Below are 22774 nucleotides of genomic sequence, written 5' to 3' on the forward strand. Positions count from 1 at the left end.
CACACCAACCTAGTTTTCAAAAATAAAACATACATTTTGCACACTTAGGTTTTTACTTTTAATATATAAGATATTAATAGATTTTTTTATCTGTGTAAACTAGTAAAGATAACACATTTATATTGTATATAGTAAATCACTGTATTTATTATTATTATGTTGTTGTAGAAAAAATATGCTAAGTTGAGAGTCCACAAAGAATACATAAATAAGCCCTGTAAACTTAACACATAGGCAATAAAAAAAAGTAAATATTTTAGTGCCTCAGAAGAAGTGTCTATAAATATTTTAAGAGATTATAAAACACAGAGAAAAGCTTCCTTACTTGTATTTCTATAATTATTATAAAATTTGGAATTAGTCAACTATCAAAAAATGAGTAAAGAAACTACCTACAATAAAAATTAAAGCAAAAGAGATGCATATATCCATTCTATAATTGCATCTGCCAGTTTATGGAACCTTGTATCCCTCTACCACACCTATAGTCAAATTTCCACTCCAAATTTGAGAAAAACAGCACCTGTTTTAAAACCAGGAGTACCCCCTTAAGCTGACTTACAACATGATTTCTTACTTACTTTTAGTTATCACTTTGGCTATTAGCGTCAGTAACTCAGTATATTCTTGATTTTTCACTTCAGTATTCTTGAATGTGCCTTGCAGATTCCATTCCCTTTTCCTGGGTTCTTCTTATCCATGCTGGTCATCTGCTAGAGCCTATTCATCTTTCAGCCTTTGACTTCCATATTCCTGCTGCTAACAAGCCCTCCATGACCTCAACAGAAGTTAGGGATCATGTTATATGTCCCTGCTGCACCCTATATGTTCTCCTTGCAAGGTGTTTCTCCCACCATGGATAATGCCTCTTTGCCTGCCTGTGTCTGTGCATCACCACAGTATCCCCAGCCTCTGATACAAGGCCCAGCACAAAGTAGGGAGGAGTATCTGCTGAATAAATTAATGATCTGCATGGTTAATGATCTGCTGAATAAATTAATGATCTGCATGGTTAATGATCTGCTGAATAAATTAATGATCTGTATGGTGGAGCACAGTGCTTATGTAGAATCTTTTGAACTATGCGACTCCAAGAAAATTAGACTGAAACAAAATAATTTACTTGATAAATTAAGAAAAACATTATTTTCAACATAACATTCAGTTAGTATGGCAGTATTCAGAAAGAAAAATACAAATAATGCAAAATCAGCCCACTGCTCCATGCCATCTCCAAAAGTGTTGACGCAAAGAGGATGACAACAGACACTGCTGTAAGAGGATGGTGACAGCACCTTCTAGGTGGCGAAGAGAGTGGTGATGTGGTGCACTGTCGCCACCAGCAAACTGCCTGCAAATCAGGAGACATGTGTTCTCATCTGCCTCGTTCCAAATCTAGTCACTCACTCTGAGACAATTTCTTCTCTGAATAATAAGAACCCTTCTAATGCTAAAATGTTGAAATTTTATGAATCTTCTCAGAATAGATGATTCTGAAAAGATGGTGGCTATGGCAGCACAGTTTTTGAATCTCTCCAAATCACAACATGAAAACAGGGCAACTAGATTTTAAAACCAAAAACCCCATAGGTAACATAGACTACAATACTAAGTGTAAGATACTAGCAAAAACCCCTCAAGATACAAGCCGGTAGGGCAAACCACTAAGAGCCACAAGACCTGCAGGATGCCAGGATCTAGGCAGGAGAAAGAAAAGAAAAGCAACAATGTAACCCACAGACCTGAGAAAGCAAGAGCCCCAAGAGAGCCAACAGGGATTCACTAGAAAGTAAAGCAGGCCAATTTGAGGACAGTGCCTAAAATGGGGAGGATTGTGCCTACTTCAATTATGGGAGGGTCCACTATTAACCTTTTATATCAAAATAAGCTAAAAGATGTTAAGAAGATGATACAAGCTATGAAGGTTCAATATAAATCAGAAATAGGTGACAGGAAAGAATTAAAAATAAAAGGAAAAAAATCATTTCAGAAATAAAGGCTACACTAGACAGACATGAGTGAATAAACACAACAGATAAAACCTTCAAAAAAGGTGAAAAAGAGGAAAACTTTCTAAATAAAAAAGAAATGAGGAAAGAAATGAAAAGCATTAGAGTCACAAATAGTGAAGACAGGCAGTGAAACTGCAACATACAGCTAATAGGAGTCCCAGAAGAAAAAAAATCAAAGCAATTATTGAAAATTATAGGCCAGGCACAGTGGCTCATGCCTGTAATCCCAGCACTTTGGGAGGCCGAGATGGGCAGATCACGAGATCAGGAGATCGAGACCATCCTGGCTAACATGGTGAAACCCCATCTCTACTAAAAAATACAAAAAAAAAACTAGCCAGGCGAGGTGGCGGGCGCCTGTAGTCCCAGCTACTTGGGAGGCTGAGGCAGGAGAATGGCGTAAACCCGGGAGGCGGAGCTTGCAGTGAGCCAAGATCCCGCCACTGCACTCAAGCCTGGGTGACAGAGCGAGACTCTGTCTCAAAAAAAAAAAAAAAAAAATAGAAAAAATTAGCTGGGTATGGTGGCACGCGCCTGTAGTCCCAGCTACTTGGGAGGCTGAGGCAGAATTGCTTGAACCCGGGAGGCAGAGGTTGTAGTGAGCCAAGATTGCGCCACTGCACTCCAGCGTGGGCAACAGAGTGAGACTCCATCTCAAAAAAAAAGAAAGTTATAATACAGAAAAATTTCCCTGAAATTAAAGAATTCCTGAAACTATTTACTGAAAAAGCACAGCATGTAACTAAGAATAACAACTCACAATGACTAATAGACACATTCTAGTAAAATTACTGGGCTTTAAAGTAAAATTTAAAAATCCTTTGCCCATCTAGGAAAAATAGCAACTGTCTTTTAAAAAGGGAAAAAATTAAATTATCATCACTTTCTGATAGCAACACTTCATGCCAGACCAAAAAAAAAAAAAAAAAAAAGTAATATAGTGAAGACACTCAAAGAAAGAAAATGTGAGCTGAGGATTTTAAATCCAACAAAACTGACCTTCATGTATAAGGAAGACAAACATGGCAGATACAGGGAATATTGTTCCTATGATCATTTCCTTAAAAATCTATTACAGAATGAGCTTCAGACAACCAAAGCGACCACAGAGAGCTCAGTATTGAGGACTGGTGGTACTAAACATGGAGGTACTTATAAAACTAAGAGTCAATGAGAGCTGGAGCTGAGGGGAGAGTGTATGCAGTGGCTGCATGCTCAGACGGTGTAAACACAGTGCACCTACTTTTCAAATGTATGAAGAATGGGGAAAACACATATACATTTTTTTTTCAACTGTTTTAGTAATTATCTGGTAGTGTCATCTTGAATTTGAATAGAAAAGATAAGTATGCTCTTGTTAGGCACTTTATATTAACAACAACAAAATTCTAGCTCTGTCCATTGAAAAAGCCTAAAAACAAAGATCAACCCAATAGTGATGAATATTACTAGCAAGCAGATTGTGGTTCTGAAATATCATTTCCCACTAAAAGAAAACAGAGCGGGCTGGGAGCGGTGGCTCACGCCTATAATCCCAGCACTTTGGGAGGCCGAGGCAGGTGGTTCACGAGGTCAGGAGTTCAAGACCAGCCTGACCAACATGGTGAAACCCCGTCTCTACTAAAAATACAAAAATTAGCTGGGCGCAGTGGTGCGCACCTGTAATCCCAGCTACTCGGGAGGCAGAGGCAGGAGAATTGCTTGAACCCAGGAAGCAGAGGTTGCAGTGAGCCAAGATAGTGCCACTGCATTCTAGCCTAAGCGACAGAGTAAGACTCTGTCTCAAAAAAAAAAAAAAAAAAAAAGAAAGAAACCAGAGTTTCTCAGATAAATGGTTGATTCTGGATCTGAGGCAGGAAATGTACAAGATGGTCCTGGAGCTTTGTCACACCAGATAGTGAAGAAGCTAGCAAAGTTCACCTAGTCACAACAAAAGCACTTAGAGGGCCAACTTGAAGCAGCTCCCACTGGCCAAAGATGGGACAATTTGAGCTTCAAATAGGATAATAATTATAACCGATTGAAATCCATCAAATATGCTAAACTTCATGAATTCCTAATGACATGTTAAAAAAAAAACCTAATTAGTCAGCTGGGCACAGTAGCTCACGCCTGTAATCCCAGTACTCTGGGAGGCCGAGGCAGGCGAATCACGAGGTCAGGAGATCGAGACCATCCTGGCTAACATGGTGAAACCCCGTCTCTACTAAAAATACAAAAAATTAGCCGGGCGTGGTGGCAGGCACCTGTAGTCCCAGCTACTCAGGAGGCTGAGGCAGGAGAATGGTGTGAACCCGGGAGGCGGAGCCTGCAGTGAGCTGAGATCGAGCCACTGCACTCCAGCTTGGGCGACACAGCGAGACTCTGTCTCAAAAAAAAAAAAAAAAAAAAACCTAATTAGTCATCGTCAAAAGATAATAAGGAAACAATTTATTACCCTGATGATAAAGGAAAATGCAATTATCCAGCCTTTCCTATATGAACTGGACAACCAAATAGTAGATAAGGGAAACATTTCTTTAAAAAGTATTCCAACTAATAAATGAAAAATAAAGACAGAATTTTCACTATTTACCACAACCAATGAACTAATAGATCTAGGCACTGAATATTAACAGCCGCTAACATGACAGAGATAAGATGTGCCTCCGACAAAAGAACACAGCATCACCTCTAGTTTTGCCAAAGGGACAGAACATGAGTGTGACAGAGATTCTGGATCCAGCTGCCAATTTGGGGAAAATACAGGGTTGAGGAAAATACACAACTTCACCACAGATACACACACATCCAGAAAAACCTACTATGGGCACTTAACAGGTCAAATGCCCTTGGTTCCCAGTGAGCCCAAAATAAGTATTTAAATAACTATGTGCAGTTTTAGACTTTACTTGATTGACATAAATCTTTGAAATTCTCTGAACAGCAACCATCATGGAATTTTACTTATGAATTACTATAAAAACCAGAGATTTACTTTAAAGCATCATTTAATAAAAAACCAAGACCATTTTTATATAAGCATGGAAAAATCAATGATACGTTTAGCTGTATTAACTAATTACAGAATCTAATGCATACTGGTCTTTTTAGCTAGAGTTCTTTCCCCTTCTCTTGAATTTCCTCATATATGATGAAGCTTCAAAACATTGGAAAGTACATGCTCAGGGTTGTCTCCTAGTAGAAGTGATGGCCTTGAGCCATTCTTAGTGATGTCTGGTCTGATCCCTGGGTGGTCATCAACATAAAATGGTGTGGTATCTGGCCACAGACAGTGGCCACAGAATAGCATTTTTCTCTCAACTAAGTAACTTCAACTTCCAAAATAATTATATAGAGAACCCTGAACTCATTAGGAGTATCCTTCAATCAATTCCATCTAGACTTTAAAATCTACACACAACATTCTATGATATTTTCTAACAGCAAGCAAATTTGCATTTCTTTTTTATTCCTTTTAGAAAGAGGTTTTGGTTAGATTTTGCCAGCCCGAGGTAGACCTGTTAAAGAGAATAGAAGACTATGTAGCTTCAGGCAAATGAAATATATTCTAAATTACAGAAGGGAATTTGTCACAGCTGTATCTAAAAGAATAGACACAAATGGCTGGAATAGATGCAGAGCCAGAATTTAACAGTTACCTCAGAAATGTTTTTGTCCGTTTCTTTTCTTTTTTCTTCCAGTTTCCTTTCAATACCTACAATTCCTACAGCCCTTATTCTTCCTGGCTGAAAAAAAAAGAAGTAGAAAATAAAACATACAAAATAGGAAGCAAACAAAATCTTTTGTAACCAACCACATTGTGTTTTCAATGGCGGGAAAGGACCCACAAAGAACCAAAGAAAAATAGCATACACTGACGTTTAGCTTCCCTTCAAAACATGTGTTTGTTTCTTGCTGTACATAATGATCTTAAAATCATTCAAGAAAAACCAAATATACAATAAATGGCATATTTTACTCTGCATTTTAGATATGTTAAATTTCCTATCATTTTCCTTCTTTGGCAAGCTATTATGTATCAGATACTTAATAGGGTCTCAAAGGTACAAAAAAATCACAGTTTAAATTTTGGTTCTTAATTAACACTTATTATCCAAGCTACTTTCATACATTTGAGTACCTGTCTAGTGTTGGTGATTAATTTAAACAGGCCTGGAAAACATCACCCAGCTGTACTGTCTGTTCTCTCAAATGCCACACTGACTATGAAGCACAGAATTCAGTGGGTGAACTCTACCTTCTATCACCCTAAGAATTATGCTGGTAAGCAGTTATTTATGCTTACTAAGTGTCTGCTGTATAGACAGCACTAAATTAGGTGCTGTGAAAATAATTTTTGTTTTTTTTTTTGAGATGAAGTCTCGCCCCTGTCGCCCAGGCTGGAGAGCAATGGCACAATCTTGGCTCACAGCAACCTCTGCCTCCCAGGTTCAAGTGACTCTCCTGCCTCAGCCTTCTGAGCAGCTGGGATTACAGGCGTGTACCACCACGCCTGGCTAATTTTTGTATTTTTAGTAGAGACAGGGTTTCACAATGTTGGCCAGGCAGATCTCGAACTCCTGACCTCATGATCTGCCCCGCTTTGGCCTCCCAAAGTGGTGGGATTACAGGCGTGAGCCACCGCGCCCGGTCGAAAATAAATTCTTTATCAGAATGCCATTGCAGTATTTTGTTTTGGGCAAGTTCTACAATCATAGAGTCTTTTTCTTAATGAAGATGTAAGTACAGAGTTGAAAATACTGGATTAGCAAATAGTTTTAAAAATACCTGGGGTCCTCTATTTGTTTGTAATGACTGGGAAACTGGCATATTCTCCCATCTTCTCTGTGTCATTTCCTCTGATAAACGCCTGTAAAACTGTTATGCAAATAAATACACTTTAAATGAGTCAGTCAGATTGTAGCATCCTTGTATAAATCATTACTTAACATTTCCTTCTTTTTTTTTGAGGTGGAGTTTCGCTCTTGTTGCCCAGGCTGGAGTGCAATGGCGTGATCCAGGCTCACCACAACTTCCGCCTCCCTAACTCAAGCGATTCTCCTGCCTCAGCCTCCCAAGTAGCTGGGATTACAGGCATGTGCCACCACACCTAGCTAATTTTGTATTTTTAGTAGAGATGGGGTTTCTCCATATTGGTCAGGCTGGTCTTGAACTCTCGACCTCAGGTGATCTGCCCGCCTCGGCCTCCCAAAGTGCTGGGATTATAGGCGTGAGCCACTGCGCCTGGCCACTTAACATTTCTTTAGTATAAAAGTCTGTTGTTCAGTCATTTGCAGCAAGCCCAGAATTCTCAGAGACATCAAAGAAAATCAAAGGAAATTCTTTTCTTGGATCAGCTTCAGAAAGCACAAAGGAAAAAAAAGAAGGAACTGACCTTCTATATAAAGTAGGCTATTCTCAACAAAGAGATGAGTGACAATGAAATCAATAGACTTACTTTAAACAATCCTGCGTATGTGGATTGTTTTCAATCTATAATGAAACAAACACAGTGCCAGGAAAAATATACAACCATTCTCCATGAAGGAAGCAGAGCATAATTTGTCTAGTTAAAATATAAAACCAAAAAGTAGGACCAAAACATACCTATGCTCACAAATAATCAAATATGTTTTTCATATGCTTAGTGATCACTTGTCAGGAGCACTGGGTGAGGTGCTATAGAAAAAATTAATAATAATTTATGATATTGATGGAGAGAATACATACTTCTAATTATCTTAAGAATTATTGTATAGCAACTTATTTGGAACATATAAACTATTATACTGCAGAATAAGTACTTAAGTGATTAAGATTAACTGGAGTTAATCAAGACAGACAGCCTGATTTAAAGCTGGGGAACCTTCAGATACTGAGATAGTTCAACATATCATTCCATTTATATTCTGTTCATTTAACTAAACTATACCACTGAAAACTCTGCTAGTAGGCAAATGGCATGACTTAGTGTATTTTCCAGCCTCTGTTCCTTCCTTGGGACCACACCCTCTGCTTCCCATTCCCACTGAAACCTAAACTTCATACTCTCCGCTCACTGCTAAGGCTTAGGATATAATAAAATTTTATTGTAAAACTATGGTGAAATCTGGTATGTTGTATAATACTACCTTCCATCATATTAACAAGCCACAGCACACACACACATACACACCACACATACACACACCTTTCTAGTACAATTTTATTCATGTAGAAACTTACCTCAATCTGACCATGTTCTTTGAAGGAGAGTTTGATGTAGGAGTTCTTACTACTCTGGAATGGGCCAGGTTCTTTGTTAGGAGGAGCTGGGTGAAGATGAACCACTATTTTGGCACTGAAGAAAGAACAAATGTAATATATTGAATTGCTTTTCAAAAAATATATATAACTAATTCTACTTTTATAACTTTTTATGTGTTTCAAATCACTTTTAAAATTCATGTAGAAACAAATATCCCAAAAAGCATCCTTTTATAGTGTGTATTAATTCAATATTAATAAAGCTTTCAAAAATCTCTCTACTTAAAACTTATAAGCTATGAACCAAAAAGCTTCAAGTTACTAGCTCTGTAGATTAAATTAGAGTGTGACTTTAGAAAATAAGGTCAAAATAAATTTGCGAAAGTTTGAGTTTATGATTATGGTTTTCCAACTACAAACATCCCCAGAGGTTATAAGGGGGCCTATGATTTCTGCCAAAGCATACACCCTTATTCATTTGAAAACAAAAAGTGAAAACTTATCTGTAAAAATGGCCAGCTGATATTTTATTAAAATTCCATCCAAAACTAACATTCTACAGTGTCATTTGTTGGAAAATGCCACTCAATCAACAGCATGATCTGGAAAGATAGCCAATAGCAAAAACAATTCCGAAAATGCTGTGGCTCTAAGAACACAAACTACCATTATCTTTATGACTATCATTATCTTCTATGCTATTAAAAATACCACTATATTTGGTCAGCTTAATAAGTCTGTTTTCCTCCTTTTTTTTTCAACCTAGTCAATAAGCAATCCTATAAAGATCTGGGAAACTAAAAAACTCAAAGTATCCCAAGTACCTAGTTTAGTGCTTTTTCTGTGTTGATCATGCTATAGATACACACTCAATTTTACTTTTCTTTTTTTGGAACCATATGGTTACCTAAATATTACTGTAAAATTGAAACACCAGGCATTGGGCCTCCTCAATGTGAATGGGTAGGGCCAGTCTTGTAAGGACTCCTCCTATTCCCTTGTGGTAAACTTCTTTAAGTGAAGTGAGAAAATAAACTATGTGAGCAGAATCATAGAACTGTCTGAAACAAATCATCAAGTAGAGCAACAAAACTATGACAATTATGATAAGATAACCAGGCAAAAGCATTTCATAGTTTTTGAAACTAAAAAAAAACCCTCAGCCCTACTATCAGATTCTGTGAAAGGACACCCATTGAAAAAGCAGTAAGTATAATCAAATAAAGTTTAAAAGCTCCAAAGTAAGCATAAAAAATCTATGCCAAATTTTGTATATATTCTTTTATCAAGTCATCCAATTACTATACTTCATTAAATTTTAAATCTATGAAATAAAAAAAGCATCTTCAGAGATGTTAAAAGGTGAAATGTACACATCTTGAAATCAATGCAAATATAACTGTTTGAGGGGAGGGGCTGGGAACTAAAGAGAATACTTGACAAAAGTTAACTTGGCATATTACTGAAGTCCTCCTCACTGGACATGTTTAAAAAATAAGACATTAACGTGAAGGTAAATATTTAAAATTTTTTTTTAGTTTAGATTTCCTTGGAACACAGGAAAGGAAAATTCAAATAACCTGGAAACAACCTTAAAGTTTACTTTTTAGAACTTAATACAGTGGAGAAAATTGATAAGGGGAAAATATAAATCATAATAACAATCTACCCTAAAAATCTATGGCTTAAAAAAATCTATGGCTTATTAATTTTTTAAAACATTGGTTTCTTTTATGTCAAATAAATAATATTTTACAGTAAATCATAACATTATGATCAAAGCATGCATTGCATGTCCAGTGAAGCTCAACATTGTTTAACTTCTACTGAAATGCCTAATTATGCTAAACCTAAAGATAAGCCTACATAGGAAAAAAAAATCCCATGCCAATAATATTTGTTCATGTCTCCTCAATGACATGCACTTAAAATATAAAGCCAAGTTTTCGGTATATTTGAATAAACAGGAACATTTGAACTTACACCTTTATACCAAGGTGGCCTCATCTCCTGGTTTGCCTGGGATGGTCCCATTGTATCCTTGTTACCCTGGTCTAATTGTTCATTGTACCTGCTATTATTCTGATAAATGTCCTGCTTTGTACAGTAACTATTATTATATGCTGTTTAACTCTGCTATCTGAACAAGTAAAACCTGAGAAACAAACTTAATTATCAGGTTAGAAACAGAAGCAAAGTCAGTTATTTTTCTCAAATAGGTTATTTCCGATTTTAAGTATGAAATGACAGGTACACAGGCATGTGAAAGCAAAGTGTCTATGGAAAGATAATGATAACTGGACCACATTTCTTTTTTTTATTTTTATTTATTTATTTATTTATTATTATTATTTTTGAAACGAGGTCTCGCTCTGTCCCCGAGACGGGAGTGCAGTGGCCCGATCTCGGCTCACTGCAAGCTCCGCCTCCCAGGTTCATGCCATTCTCCTGCCTCAGCCTCCCAAGTAGCTAGGTCTACAGGCGCCCGCCACCACACCCGGCTAATTTTTTGTATTTTGAGTAGAGACAGGGTTTAACCATGTTAGCCAGATGGTCTCGATCTCCTGACCTCGTGATCTGCCCGCCTCAGCCTCCCAAAGTGCTGGGATTACAGGCGTGAGCCACCGCACCAGGCCCACATTTCTTTATTATGACCCATGTATAATAAACAAGGATATTACAGCAAATTATTCATGCTTAAGAATCAATTCATACATCATTGAGTCTAAGATAGGACCTTCTGACCAATAGCATAACAGGAAATGTTTTCTGTGAATAAAGACTGTACTATATAGACCTTACCTCTTCCCAATTCCAGCTGCCTGTTCTTCAATGAACACAATTTGGGAAAGGAGAACGGCCATGCAACACTCCTAGAAGGAAATCAATAGCTTAAATCAAAGACTCTAAACAACATCCATAACACTTGTCAGAAATCCTTGTTTTATAGCATTACAGTGCCATATACCTTAATAATAAAAATAATGAAAAACAATGATTTTGTTACTTAAACGAACTTAAGGAAAAATTAAATGGAAATGATACTGTGGTGGCATATGGCTGCATGGAAGAACATAAGAAGTTTAAAAGAAGCTGTCACTAGCTTTTGTTTTTACAATGGGTGCATTTTCTTTTTTTTTTTTTTTTTTTTTTGAGATGGAGTCTCGCTCTGTTGCCCAGGCTGGAGTGCAGTGGCGTGATCTTGGCTCACTGCAACCTCTGCCTCCCAGGTTCACACCATTCTCCTGCCTCAGCCTCCCAAGTAGCTGGGACTACAGGCGCTCGCCACCACGCCTGGCTAATTTTTTTGTATTTTTAGTAGAGACGGGGTTTCACCATGTTAGCCAGGATGGTCTCGATCTCCTGACCTCGTGATCTGCCTGCCTTGGCCTCCCAAAGTGCGGAGATTACAGGCAGGAGCCACCGGACCCAGCCACAATGGGTGCATTTTCTAAGAGTAATGTTTCTACGAAAATGTTTTACTTGTAATATTTTCTTACACTGAAAGCAAAAAACAAAACAGATACGTCAAAACAATTTTAAGGAGGGCATTAATGTAGATGATTTTCTCTTCTTTATAATTTTCCATACTTCACTCATATGCCCACATGCAATTATTAATAGTTTTAAACAAAAAATATTGATGTAGTATCCCTTTATTCATGTTTAACTTTTTTTTTTTTTGAGATGGAGTCTCGCTCTGTCGCCCAAGCTAGAGTGCAGTAGTACAATCTTGGCTCACTGCAACCTCTGCCTCCCAGGTTCAAGTGATCCTCCCACCTTAGCTTCCCAAGTAGCTGGGATTATAGGTGTAAGCCACCATGCCTGGCTCATTTTTGTATTTTTAGGAGAGATGGGCTTTCACCACGTTGGACATGCTAGTCTTGAACTCCTGATCTCAAGTGATCCCCCTGCCTCGGCCTCCCGAAGTGCCGGGATTTACAGGCATGAGCCACTGTGTCTAGCCAGTATGTTTAATTTTTTTTTTTTTTTTTTGAGACGGAGTTTCATTCTTGTTGCCCAGGCTGGAGTGCAATGGCGCAACCTTGGCTCATTGCAACCTCTGCCTCTCAGGTTCAAGCGATTTTCCTGTCTCAGCCTCCCGAGTAGCTGGGATGACAGACATGTGCCACCACGCCCAGCTAATTTTGTATTTTTAGTAGAGATGGGACTTCTCCATGTTGGTCAGTCTGGTCTCGAACTCCCAACATCAGGTGATCCACTGCCTCAGCCTCCCAAAGTGCTGGGGTTACAGGCATGAGCCACCACACCTGGCCTTAGTTTTAACATATATAAACAGTTATGTTTAATTTTTATGTGACTAGCAATGTAGTAAGTCTAAAATTTGTCCAGATGGACCTCTTTATATGATAATCAAAAAATTATACTAAGATTAACTTATCAACATATGGTTTAAGGACATGCAATCTATCCTCCCCAAAAAGATTTATTTCCTGAATATATATTACTTGTAATATATTAGAAAATATTAACAGTCTAAGGCAGCAGTCCCCAACCTTTTTTGTATCAGAGACTGGTTTCGTGGAAGACAGTATTTCCTGGAGAGCAGGGCGTTGTGGTTTCGGGGTGAAACTGTTCCACTTCAGATCATCAGGCATTAGACTCTCATAAGGAGTGCACGACCTAGATCCCTTGCATGCACAGTTCACAATATGGTTCGTGCTCCTACGAGAATCTAATGCGTCTGCTGATCTGATGGGAAGTGGAGCTCCGGTGGTAATGCTTGCTTACCTGTCACTCACCCCCTGCTATGTGACCCAGTTCCTAACAGGCCACAGACCAGTACTGGCCCGTGGCCCGGGGAGTTGGGGACTCCCGCTCTAAGGCATGCATTATCAACAGGGGCAATATCAGACCTAGGAGACAAAAATTAGTTCCCAGGGTGCAAAAAAGTCAGATACTGTAATGGTTAGCAGCCCTTCAAGGGCTACAGTACAGTATATAGTTTATTCGTGGTACTAAAATTTCACGGGGGTTTGGGGGAACAATCAGGAAAATAAAAACACAGATGAGATTGCTATCTTACTGGCAATGCTGAAATTAATGTATATATACATTCAGGTTGAAGCTCTAGGAAATAAAGATATATATCAGCTCTACATACATATAACTCTCCATCTTCCTTAAAAAAACAAAAAACAAAAACAGGTTGGGCAAGGTGGCTTACAACTGTAATCCCAGAACTTTGGGAGGCCGAGGTGGGCGGATCGCGAGGTCAGGTCAGCCTGAACAATATGGCTAAACCCTGTCTCTATTAAAAAATACAAGAATTAGCTGGGCATGGTGGCGCATGCCTGTAATCCCAGCTACTCGGGAGGCTGAGGCAGGAGAATCGCTTGAACCTGGGAGGCGGAGGTTGCAGTGAGCCGAGATCACACCACTGCACTCCAGCCTGGGTGACAGAGCAAGACTCTGTCTCAAACAAAAAAAAAAGGGGGGGTGTGGGGGACTCCTCTTGCTGAGTGACTTAGAGACAGATCTCAATATCTAGATAAAGGCATGCACTTGATGGCAGGCCTAGTCTCCTGATTCTCAACAACGACCTAGAACACAATTTGGTTTTAAGGACATACGAGCTCTTTTTAAAGACTCCCTCACAATTGATGGGGGAATTATTCCCCTGTTATACATGGACCATTTAGATATAGAGTAGAATTTGGTATTTAAAAAACATGATTCTCCATCCAGTAACTACATGGACTTTTCTGGAGCTGAATAAGGGACAACACACTAACTCCTGTTTCTGCACTCCATTCAGAGAAATTATACGGGACACACTCTTTTGTCATTCAGAAAAGGAAAATTTATTATTGCATTCATTATATAAGTTTTACCAGAAATGAAAAAAGAAGAAAAAGTTTCAGTGATTTAAAACCTACAATGGTGGCTCACTCCTGTAGTCCCGGCTACTCGGGAGGTTGAGGCCAGGAGAATCACTTGAGCCCAGAAGTTAGAGATCAGCCTGGGCAATACAGCAAGACCCTGTCTCTAAAAAATAAATAAACAAAATAAAACCTTCAACAGATGTAGAAAACTGTATCTTACATGATTTTTCTGATCTCTCCAAATCAGTCGGTGTGTACTAAGAAGGAGAGTCCCAGCATCAAATTTTATCTAGAAAGAAAGAGCATCACAAAATATTAATAACATACCACTCACTGTGGTTCAGATTTTCTTCTTCATAAATTATACAACACTAAGTTAATCATATAAATAAACATTTCATTTTTAGAATAGGCTTACCACAAAGTAAAGAGAACCAATGCTACATACTTCATAAGCTATCTGTATAGTCTTGACAGAATTAGAAAAAAATGCAAATAACAACCAGGTATGATACACATTCATACTCTGCAATCCATGCAAAGGTTAAAAAGAAATGATGAGGTAGAACTGCATGGATTACCATAGAACTCTAAGACACTGGATGAGTGGGAAAGAAAGTGATTTATAGCAATTTACAATATTACATATGCTGTATATATGTGTGTTTGTAGAAACACAAGTAGTGAAAAGGGTCTAAAAGGAACACACAATTATCTGTTAACAATCATTATCTCAGAAAAAGTGTGAGGAAAGGGGTAGAAGGGAAGCGAAGAGCTCTTTTTTACCTCTACACTTCACTACTGATTGAATTTCTTTGCAACTGAATTCATGTATAACACTCATAACATTTTTTAATAAAAACAAAATCCAGGAATAGATACAAATACATACAAAAATAAATATGGATGGAGATTAAATCAATGGCAGTGGGACAACTGGGTTGCCAGGTAGGAAAAAGAAAAACCCGTATGTCTGGATTTATACCTAATACAATGCACCAAAATGAATTCTAGATGGATCAATCAAGTAAAAAACGAAAAAAATTATAAAAGCACTAGAAAAAAATCATGAGATAATTTTTAAATAATCTGAGGGGAGAAGACCTTTCTAAGAAGGCGTAAAACCCATTAGCATTAAATGAAAACCCCCAAATTCATATGTTGAAGGCCTAACCCTCAACGCGATGGTATTTGGTGATGGAACCATTGGGAAGTGATTAGGTTTAGAAGGTCGTGAGGTGGGGCCCTCATGATGGGACTAGTATCCTTATGAGAAGAGGAAGAGACAGGAGGGCTTCATCTCCATGAACACGTGCTGAGAAAAGACCATGCAAGTACACAAGCAAATGGTGGCCATCTGCAAGCCAGGAAGAGTGTCCTTACCAAGAACCAAATCTGTCAGCACCTTGATCTTAGACTTCCCAGTCTCCAGAACTATGAGAAATAAACGCCTGTTGTTTAAGCCACCCAGGCTATGGTATTTTGTTTTAGCAGCCGAGCTGACTAGGACATACTCTTTAGGTATGTATCACCTATTCAAAATATAAATTTTAAAATGTTCTTCAAAACTTCAATACAATCACAAAGAAATGCCAGCTAGGTCTTTAGAACCAAAACTTTAATCCTCACTACTTGTTACTGTGCCCTGAAAGTTATATAAATAAGCAAGTTTTAGAATTGGAACCCAAGAGATTAATGAATTAAACCCCTGCGTTTCTGTTAAAAGCAAGATATATATTGGAAGTTTCTATTTCAAGTTACTAGAAAGTGGAATTTGCCATAAGGTAGGGCTTGCTTGTGTCCTTTCCAGGAATATTCGGTTATTTTAAAAGTTACATTTGATGCTAAGTGGGAGCTGAAAAACAAAAAAAAAGTTAAAAGGATAGTCCCATTTATAAGGCAATCTTACAACATAAATACTAAGGAAAGCATTTTAGTGAGTGTCCAATTTATTAAAATAAGGCTGGAATTGTTTTGAATTTAAAATAATATGTTAAAAATATGGCTGGGCGCTGTGGCTCACGCCTATAATCCCAGGACTTTGGGAGGCCCAGGCGGGTGGACCACGAGGTCAGGAGATCAAGACCATCATGGCTAACACGGTGAAAACCTGTCTCTACTAAAAAAAATACAAAACAATTAGCCAGGCATGGTGGTGGGCACCTGTAGTCCCAGCTACTCGGAGGCTGAGGCAGGAGAATGGCATGAACCCAGAAGGTGGAGCTTACAGTGAGCCGAGATCGTGCCACTGCACTCCAGCCTGGGCGACACAGCGAGACTCCATCTCCCCCCGCAAAAAAAAAAAAAAAAAAAAAAAAAAAATTGATCTGACTTCAGCACTCACTGAAAAGTTATTACCCTGGTTTTTTTATTTACATATTTTCTGTTATAAAAGTAACGCATGTTCAGTGTTGAAAATCTGGAAAATATTTAGAGTCTGAAAAAGAAAATGAAATAAATTCATACCAGCCAGAGTGTGTGTGTATATATACATAGATGTTTATGTATACATATGTATAATCTTTAAATAGAATAGGATAGTTTTATAACTATTATTAATAGTATAGTTATAAAATATAGTTAGCAACCTATCATTGGCAATTCCTCATGCTAATTAGGGCATGCCATAAATCTTTTTTTTTTTTTGAGATGGAGTTTCGCTCTTGTTGCCCAGGCTGGAGTGCAACAGCACAATCTCGGCTCACTGCAACTTCCACCACCCGGGTTCAAGTCATTCTCCTGCCTCAGCCTCCCAAGTAGCTGGGATTACAGGCCCCGCCACCACGCCCAGCTAATTTTTTGTGTTTTTAGTAGAGATGGGGTTTCACCATGTTGGCCAGGCTGGTCTTGAACTCCTGACCTCAGGTGATCCACCCGCCTCAGCCTCTCAAAGTGCTGGGATTACAGGCGTGAGCCACCACACCTGGCCTCATGCCATAATTTAATTAACCAATCCCTATGGTGGACATTCAGATTGCTTCCAATTTTTCCATATATAATAATATTATATGTAATATTATAATAACATCTGAGATGAGCATTCTCCACATGTAATATTTTTATGCATCTCTGATTCTTTCCCAAGGGTAAATTCCTAAAAGTGAAATAGTTAGCTGAAAAAGAATAAACATTTCTAAATCTTCTGATATATGCTGCCAATTTGCCACTTTACACAGTACTAACATTATTTTTTAAATTAGCTGAGGCTACAGAAGTGTCTGTGAATTCAAACAAATGACCTGCCTACACTCCTTACGAAAGTAAACACATTATCCAGTCATAATGAGCCCACGAAAACTGTGCCTATATAAACAAGCAAGTATGCATGTATTATTCATAAGAGGCACTTGGGCGGTGGGAAGAGCAGTCCATTGGATCTGGTTTGCAATTCTATCTCCACCAGTTACTAGTTGTGTGACCTTGGACAGCTCAGTTTTCTCAACTATCAGCTGTGGGTGTCAGTTTCCTCATCTTTGGGAAGATTAGCTGTATTAAACATTACATCAAGGGTGGCACCGGTGGCTGCCATATTATGAAGTCCTTTTTTTTTTTTCCGAGGCAGAATCTCGCTCAGTTGCCTAGGCTGGAGTGCAGTGGCACGATCTCGGCTCACTGTAGCTCCATGAACAAAGCACAGGCTTTGATTCTGATCAACAGAGATTTAAATCTCTCTCTGTGGATCTTAGGCAAGTCACTGTATCTCTTCGAGTTACTTTCTCATTCAGTAAAATACCTCATATTCCTGTTGAGAGGATTAAATGAGATGACATATACAGCTCTTGGCTCACAGTAGGTACTTTAATTATTCAGGTTTTTAAAAAAATGTGTTTCACACCTACAACCAGCCAGGAGATACAAGGATGAGCAAGGCACACCTTCTGTGCTCCAGGAACAATCAAACTAGTCTAGAAGACAGCCATGCGCACGCTTGCCCAGAGAATGGGTTGGGATGCAAAACTATGAAGACTAAGCCATCTGGACTGCAGTCCCTAGGCCAAAGGAGCCAGTGAGGCATCCTAAAAGGGAGACTAACTTCATCAGATTTGGGGGCTAATGTGTGTAGCCTTGTAGAGTCTTTAGCACCACAGAAGTCTGGAAACCTTCCAACAGGTGAAGGAAGCCAGGATACCGCACTTTCCCCCAGAATGTACCTCATTCAGCCTAGGGACCACATAGCTGCAAGGCAGCTCAGCAAGTGACTAAGTCCAGCTCTGGGGCACAGTGGTAAGGAGAACCCTCTTAGAGCTCCACTCCAATTTCAAGCTTTTAGAAGAGTTAATTCTGGACTAGATCACAGGGTCTCAAGCAATGTTTTCCCCATGATTTGTTTCTTAAACCTCTGACATCTATACACTTGTCTGCTAATACAAGCAGCAAAAATTTTAAAGTAAAAATTAAAACTCGCTGGTTCAACAATGTATCTTTCATATAAAACTACTAATGGCTGTTATTTTACACTGTTTTAAATCTATCACAGCTATGCTGCCTGCCAGCAAAGGTGTTCCTAGTCTTCAAATTGGAGTTCCATAGAATTGTATCATGCCACGCTCTGCAAAAGCATGACTTCCTAGTGCTGCCTCAGGGAGTGGCACTGGAGGAGTCTCTGAGGACAGATCTACCACTGTCAACATTCAGTTCCTCTCAAAGGGGATCAGCCTGGCCAATATGGTGAAACCCCGTCTCTACTAAATATACAAAAATTAGCTGGGCGTGGTTGCAGGCGCCTGTAGTCCCAGCTACTCAGGAGGCTGAGGCAGGAGAATGACGTGAACCCGGGAGGCGGAGGTTGCAGTGAGCCGAGATCGCGCCACTGCACTCCAGGCTGGCCACAGAGCAAGACTCCATCTCAAAATTAATTAATTAATTAAATTAAGAAGTGCTAAGGCAGTAAGTGAAGTTAGGTCCAAGCAAATTATTTAAGGAAAAGACCTTTACTCAATAATACAGGCAACCAGCCCATAGAAAATGCCCTAAGGGAGTCAGAGGACCGGGTCCAAAGTCACCTGTGCCTGTAAATAGCTGTAAGTACTGACCAGGAAAAGATATGAGTTCAGTAACTTATATCAAAGTACAGCGGAAAGTGTCGTTAATAAAACGGCAAGGGAAGAGAGGCAGCAAATTAAAACTTCTGGAAACCAAAAATGCTTGTGGGTAAGTGAGTTTTAAATTTTTCCTAATTCCAGTTTATACATTTCAATCCAGGACAAAAGATTTCATAGTTTCAACAAAGTATCTACAAAATATTTACTTACACTTCATATTTCTCCTCTCGATTTGAAAACGCACCTTCTAAGATTTATGCTTGCATTACAAGGCACGGTCTACTATTAATATAACACTTTACAAAACATACGCTCAGAACGCCTTTCTAAAGCAATTAGAAAACAGAACAAAAACCCAAAAGCCTTTGGCAAGGGCATTCCAATAAGGCACTGATACCTCTTTAGGAAATCCTTTCGAAGCAATCCCTCACCCCTCTGCCCAGATATGCTAATCCCTCCGACTGCATGAGGTCCAAGCTAAAGCTTCCGCTGGGGACCGTACGGCCACCGCGCCCTCCTCACAGAAAGGCGGAACCTGGCTGTCGGGTGCCGACACCGAGGCTGGTGTAGTCAGGGGGTCTGGAAACACGCCAAGGAAGTCGACTGCCGGATCGCCGCCCGGCGCCCGCAGACTGCGAGCGCTCCTTCTCCCGGGCGCTGCGGCTGTGCTCTCCCGGAAGCATTCCGGGCAGAGAGAAGCAGACGCGATCCGCGCCTGCTGGGAACCGTGCCAAAGTTGGGACCCGAGCGGGGGAGGCGGCCGAGCGCCCCACGCTGCGTGCGACCGACCGGCGGGGAGCGCAAGAGCGCTGCGCCGCACACAGAGGCCGGCCGAGCCGCCGAGGGCCGTGAGCTAGGCCGGGGACCGGGCCACACCGAGCCGGGCCGCGCGCCCACCGGGGACCCCTTCCGCCAGCCCCTTGGGAAGGCTGGCCGACGCCCTACCTTCTCCTCGCCATCGTAGATTCGCACCCCGCGCTGCTGGATCACCAGGGTCTCGTTGATCTCCAGGAGGCCGCTGGTCCAAACGAATCGGTCCATGGCCGCCGCCACCTAGCCCCGGCGCTCCCGGGCCGCGAGCCGCAAGCCGGGCAGCCTGTGGCGCCCCCTAGCGTCGGACGGGGCGGAGAAGGGTCGGGGCTGGTGAGGGAGGGAGGGAGCGGCCTGGCCGCGAGCAGGCGCGGCTGCGAGGTGCGCCTGGGGACGTGGAGACGTGCGTGGAGCGCCCCCTGGCGGTCCATTAGCCGCCGGCCTTTTAGAACCCTTGATCAGCTAGCTGTCCACCCCATTCTAAATTCAGAGCTTACGGGCGCGCGAGGGAGCCCTGACCACAGCTTAGCCTTGCTTATTGTGCATTATGCCAGCATGTTTGTGGCAGTTTTCTTGTCAGTGCCCAGAATATTGCCATATTCATTAATGATTGTAAATAATCATAACCCCTCTCCTTCAAATGAATGTTTATGGCACGCATTGTTTCTATACAGCTGCAGTTAGTACTACCTGTGCTGCTCTTTTTTTCCCTTTAAGATTATCTTTATATTGTAACACAAAGGATAAATGCTTGAGGTAACGGATACCTCATTTACCCTGATGTGATTATCACACACTGTATGCCTGCATCAAAATATCCCATATACCCCAGAAATATATACACCTATATACCCACACAAATTAATTTTTTTTTAACTGGGGGAAACAGATTTTATTTAACCGGGCTTGGTGGCGCGCGCCTGTATTCCCAGCTGCTTCCGAAGCTGAGGCGGGAGGATTGCTTGAGCCCAGGAGTTTGACACCAGTGGGCGACGTAGAAAGACCCTCTCCCCCTCCACCCCAACTCCCCCACGCCACTCCATGCCCCAACCCCCAGGCTCAGAAAAAAAAGATTATTTTTATTTAGGCATTTCCAATATTAATACAGACCTCATGCGTGAATTTACATTTCAATATGTAGTTCCTCTATAATTTAGCTGTTTGTTGGCAAAGCCATCCATGGCTGCTGCTCTCACCCACCAGGCGACCTCGTGCCTCTAGCCATTTCATTTTTGTATTTTGCTATACAAATGGAACACCTGGCTGGGCGCGGTGGCTCACGCTTGTAATCCTAGCACTTTGGGAGGCCGGATCACGAGGTCAGGGGTTCGAGACAAGCCTGGCCAACATAGTGAAACCCTGGGTCTACTAAAAATACAAAAAATTAGCCCGGCGTGGTGGCGGGTGCCTGTAATCCCAGCTACTCGGGAGGCTAAAGCAGGAGAATCGCTTGAACCCGGGAGGTGGAGGTTGCAGTGAGCCGAGATCACGCCATTGCACTCCAGCGACAGAATGAGACTCTGCCTCAGAATAAATAAATAAATAATAAATAAATAAATGGAGCACCTTATAGATGTCCTTCTGCAACTGATATTTCTTTTTAGGATTATTTTCTTACAATGTCTTCCTAAAATAGAACGACTGCTTTAAAGATTGTGAACATATTTTAGAGATCCTACTACTTATTGGGGTCTTAACTAAGGCTGCCTGCCCACGTGGGCAGAGGGACAAAGGGGCAGAGGGACAGAGGGCAGGCTTGCTCTCTGCTCCCAGGGCTCCACATTTCCCCCAGTCGTGGAGTCAGTAGTCTGTGGCCAGGCTTTAAAGGAAAGGCAAGGCTCTTTCCAATGAATATAAGCAATCTCTCCCCCGAAATGAATTGCTACTTTTACCATGTTCTAAAATCCTGTATTTTGGTCTATTTCTAAACAGTGTCTTCTGTATTTCATATTTTTCAATTTCCATCATGACCATATGCCTAATAACTAAAAGTTCTTTGAAAACATTTGATTTGCTGTATTACGCTATCAATATATATCACAATTTACCGTCATTGCCTGATTTTTGAGTATTTGATTGTTTACCAACTTTTTAGTCTTTTTTAATTGAAAGTAACATGTGACCTAAGAGTCCTAATCAGATGTGGAACTGTGCAGTTTTGCCTGGGCTTTGCAATGATCAAAATGTTAGGCAGTGAGGACATTTGCAAGGTATGTTTTCTGCCCTTGAGTGATGTACAGTCTGTACTACACAAATAGAAGCCTGGCATATGATAGCTGCTGGGATAGACAACTGTACAAGGGTTTCCTGTATCCAGGCTGGAGCAAGGAGAAATGTCATGTGGCTTATATATGGCAATAAATGAATAGACAAAAGATTTTAATTTTTATGAAGTCCAGTGTATTTTTTTCTTTCATAGTTCATGGAATTTGCCTATTTAAGAAATCTTTTTTCCACAAACTGGTTATGAAATCTTTGCCTAACACAAAGTCACTAAGATTTTCTCCTATAATTTCTTCTAGAAGCTTCATAGTTTTGGTTCTTACATTTAGGTCTATGCTTTTTTTTTTTTTTGAGACGGAGTCTCACTCTGCCGCCCAGGCTGGAGTACAGTGGCGCGATCTCGGCTTACTGCAGCCACTGCCTCAAGGGTTCAAGCGATTCCTCTGCCTCAGCCTCCTGAGTAGCTGGGATTACAGGCGTCTGCCACCATGCCCGGCTAATTTTTGTATATTTAGTAGAGACGGGGTTTCACCATGTTGGCAAAGCTGGTCTTGAACCCCTGACCTCAGGTGATCCACCCACCTTGGCCTCCCAAAGTGCTGGGATTACAGGC

The 22774-nt window shown here is 40.4% G+C and overlaps 1 protein-coding gene across 2 annotated transcripts in view; it reads right to left on the minus strand.

The window, feature by feature from the left end:
* Positions 1 to 20228, minus strand: part of LOC105490763 (vacuolar protein sorting 36 homolog) — a 37726-nt gene extending 17498 nt beyond the window's left edge. Inside the window, exons 1-6 of one of the 2 annotated variants that reach the window (XM_071081280.1) lie at positions 20074 to 20228; positions 14307 to 14375; positions 11043 to 11113; positions 8220 to 8334; positions 6783 to 6872; positions 5654 to 5740 (exon numbers count right to left, since the gene is read on the minus strand). In XM_071081280.1, coding sequence (XP_070937381.1) covers positions 5654 to 5740; positions 6783 to 6872; positions 8220 to 8334; positions 11043 to 11113; positions 14307 to 14375; positions 20074 to 20169 — 528 coding nt within the window. In that variant the 5' untranslated portion in view covers positions 20170 to 20228. Of the gene's footprint in view, positions 1 to 5653; positions 5741 to 6782; positions 6873 to 8219; positions 8335 to 11042; positions 11114 to 14306; positions 14376 to 19525; positions 19836 to 20073 lie in introns of those variants that run through there. The other variant, XM_071081281.1, reaches the window with a different exon arrangement.
* Between the last annotated feature and the right edge of the window lie 2546 nt (positions 20229 to 22774).

This window comes from Macaca nemestrina, chromosome 16 (genome assembly GCF_043159975.1).
Source record: "Macaca nemestrina isolate mMacNem1 chromosome 16, mMacNem.hap1, whole genome shotgun sequence".
NCBI lineage: Eukaryota > Metazoa > Chordata > Mammalia > Primates > Cercopithecidae > Macaca > Macaca nemestrina.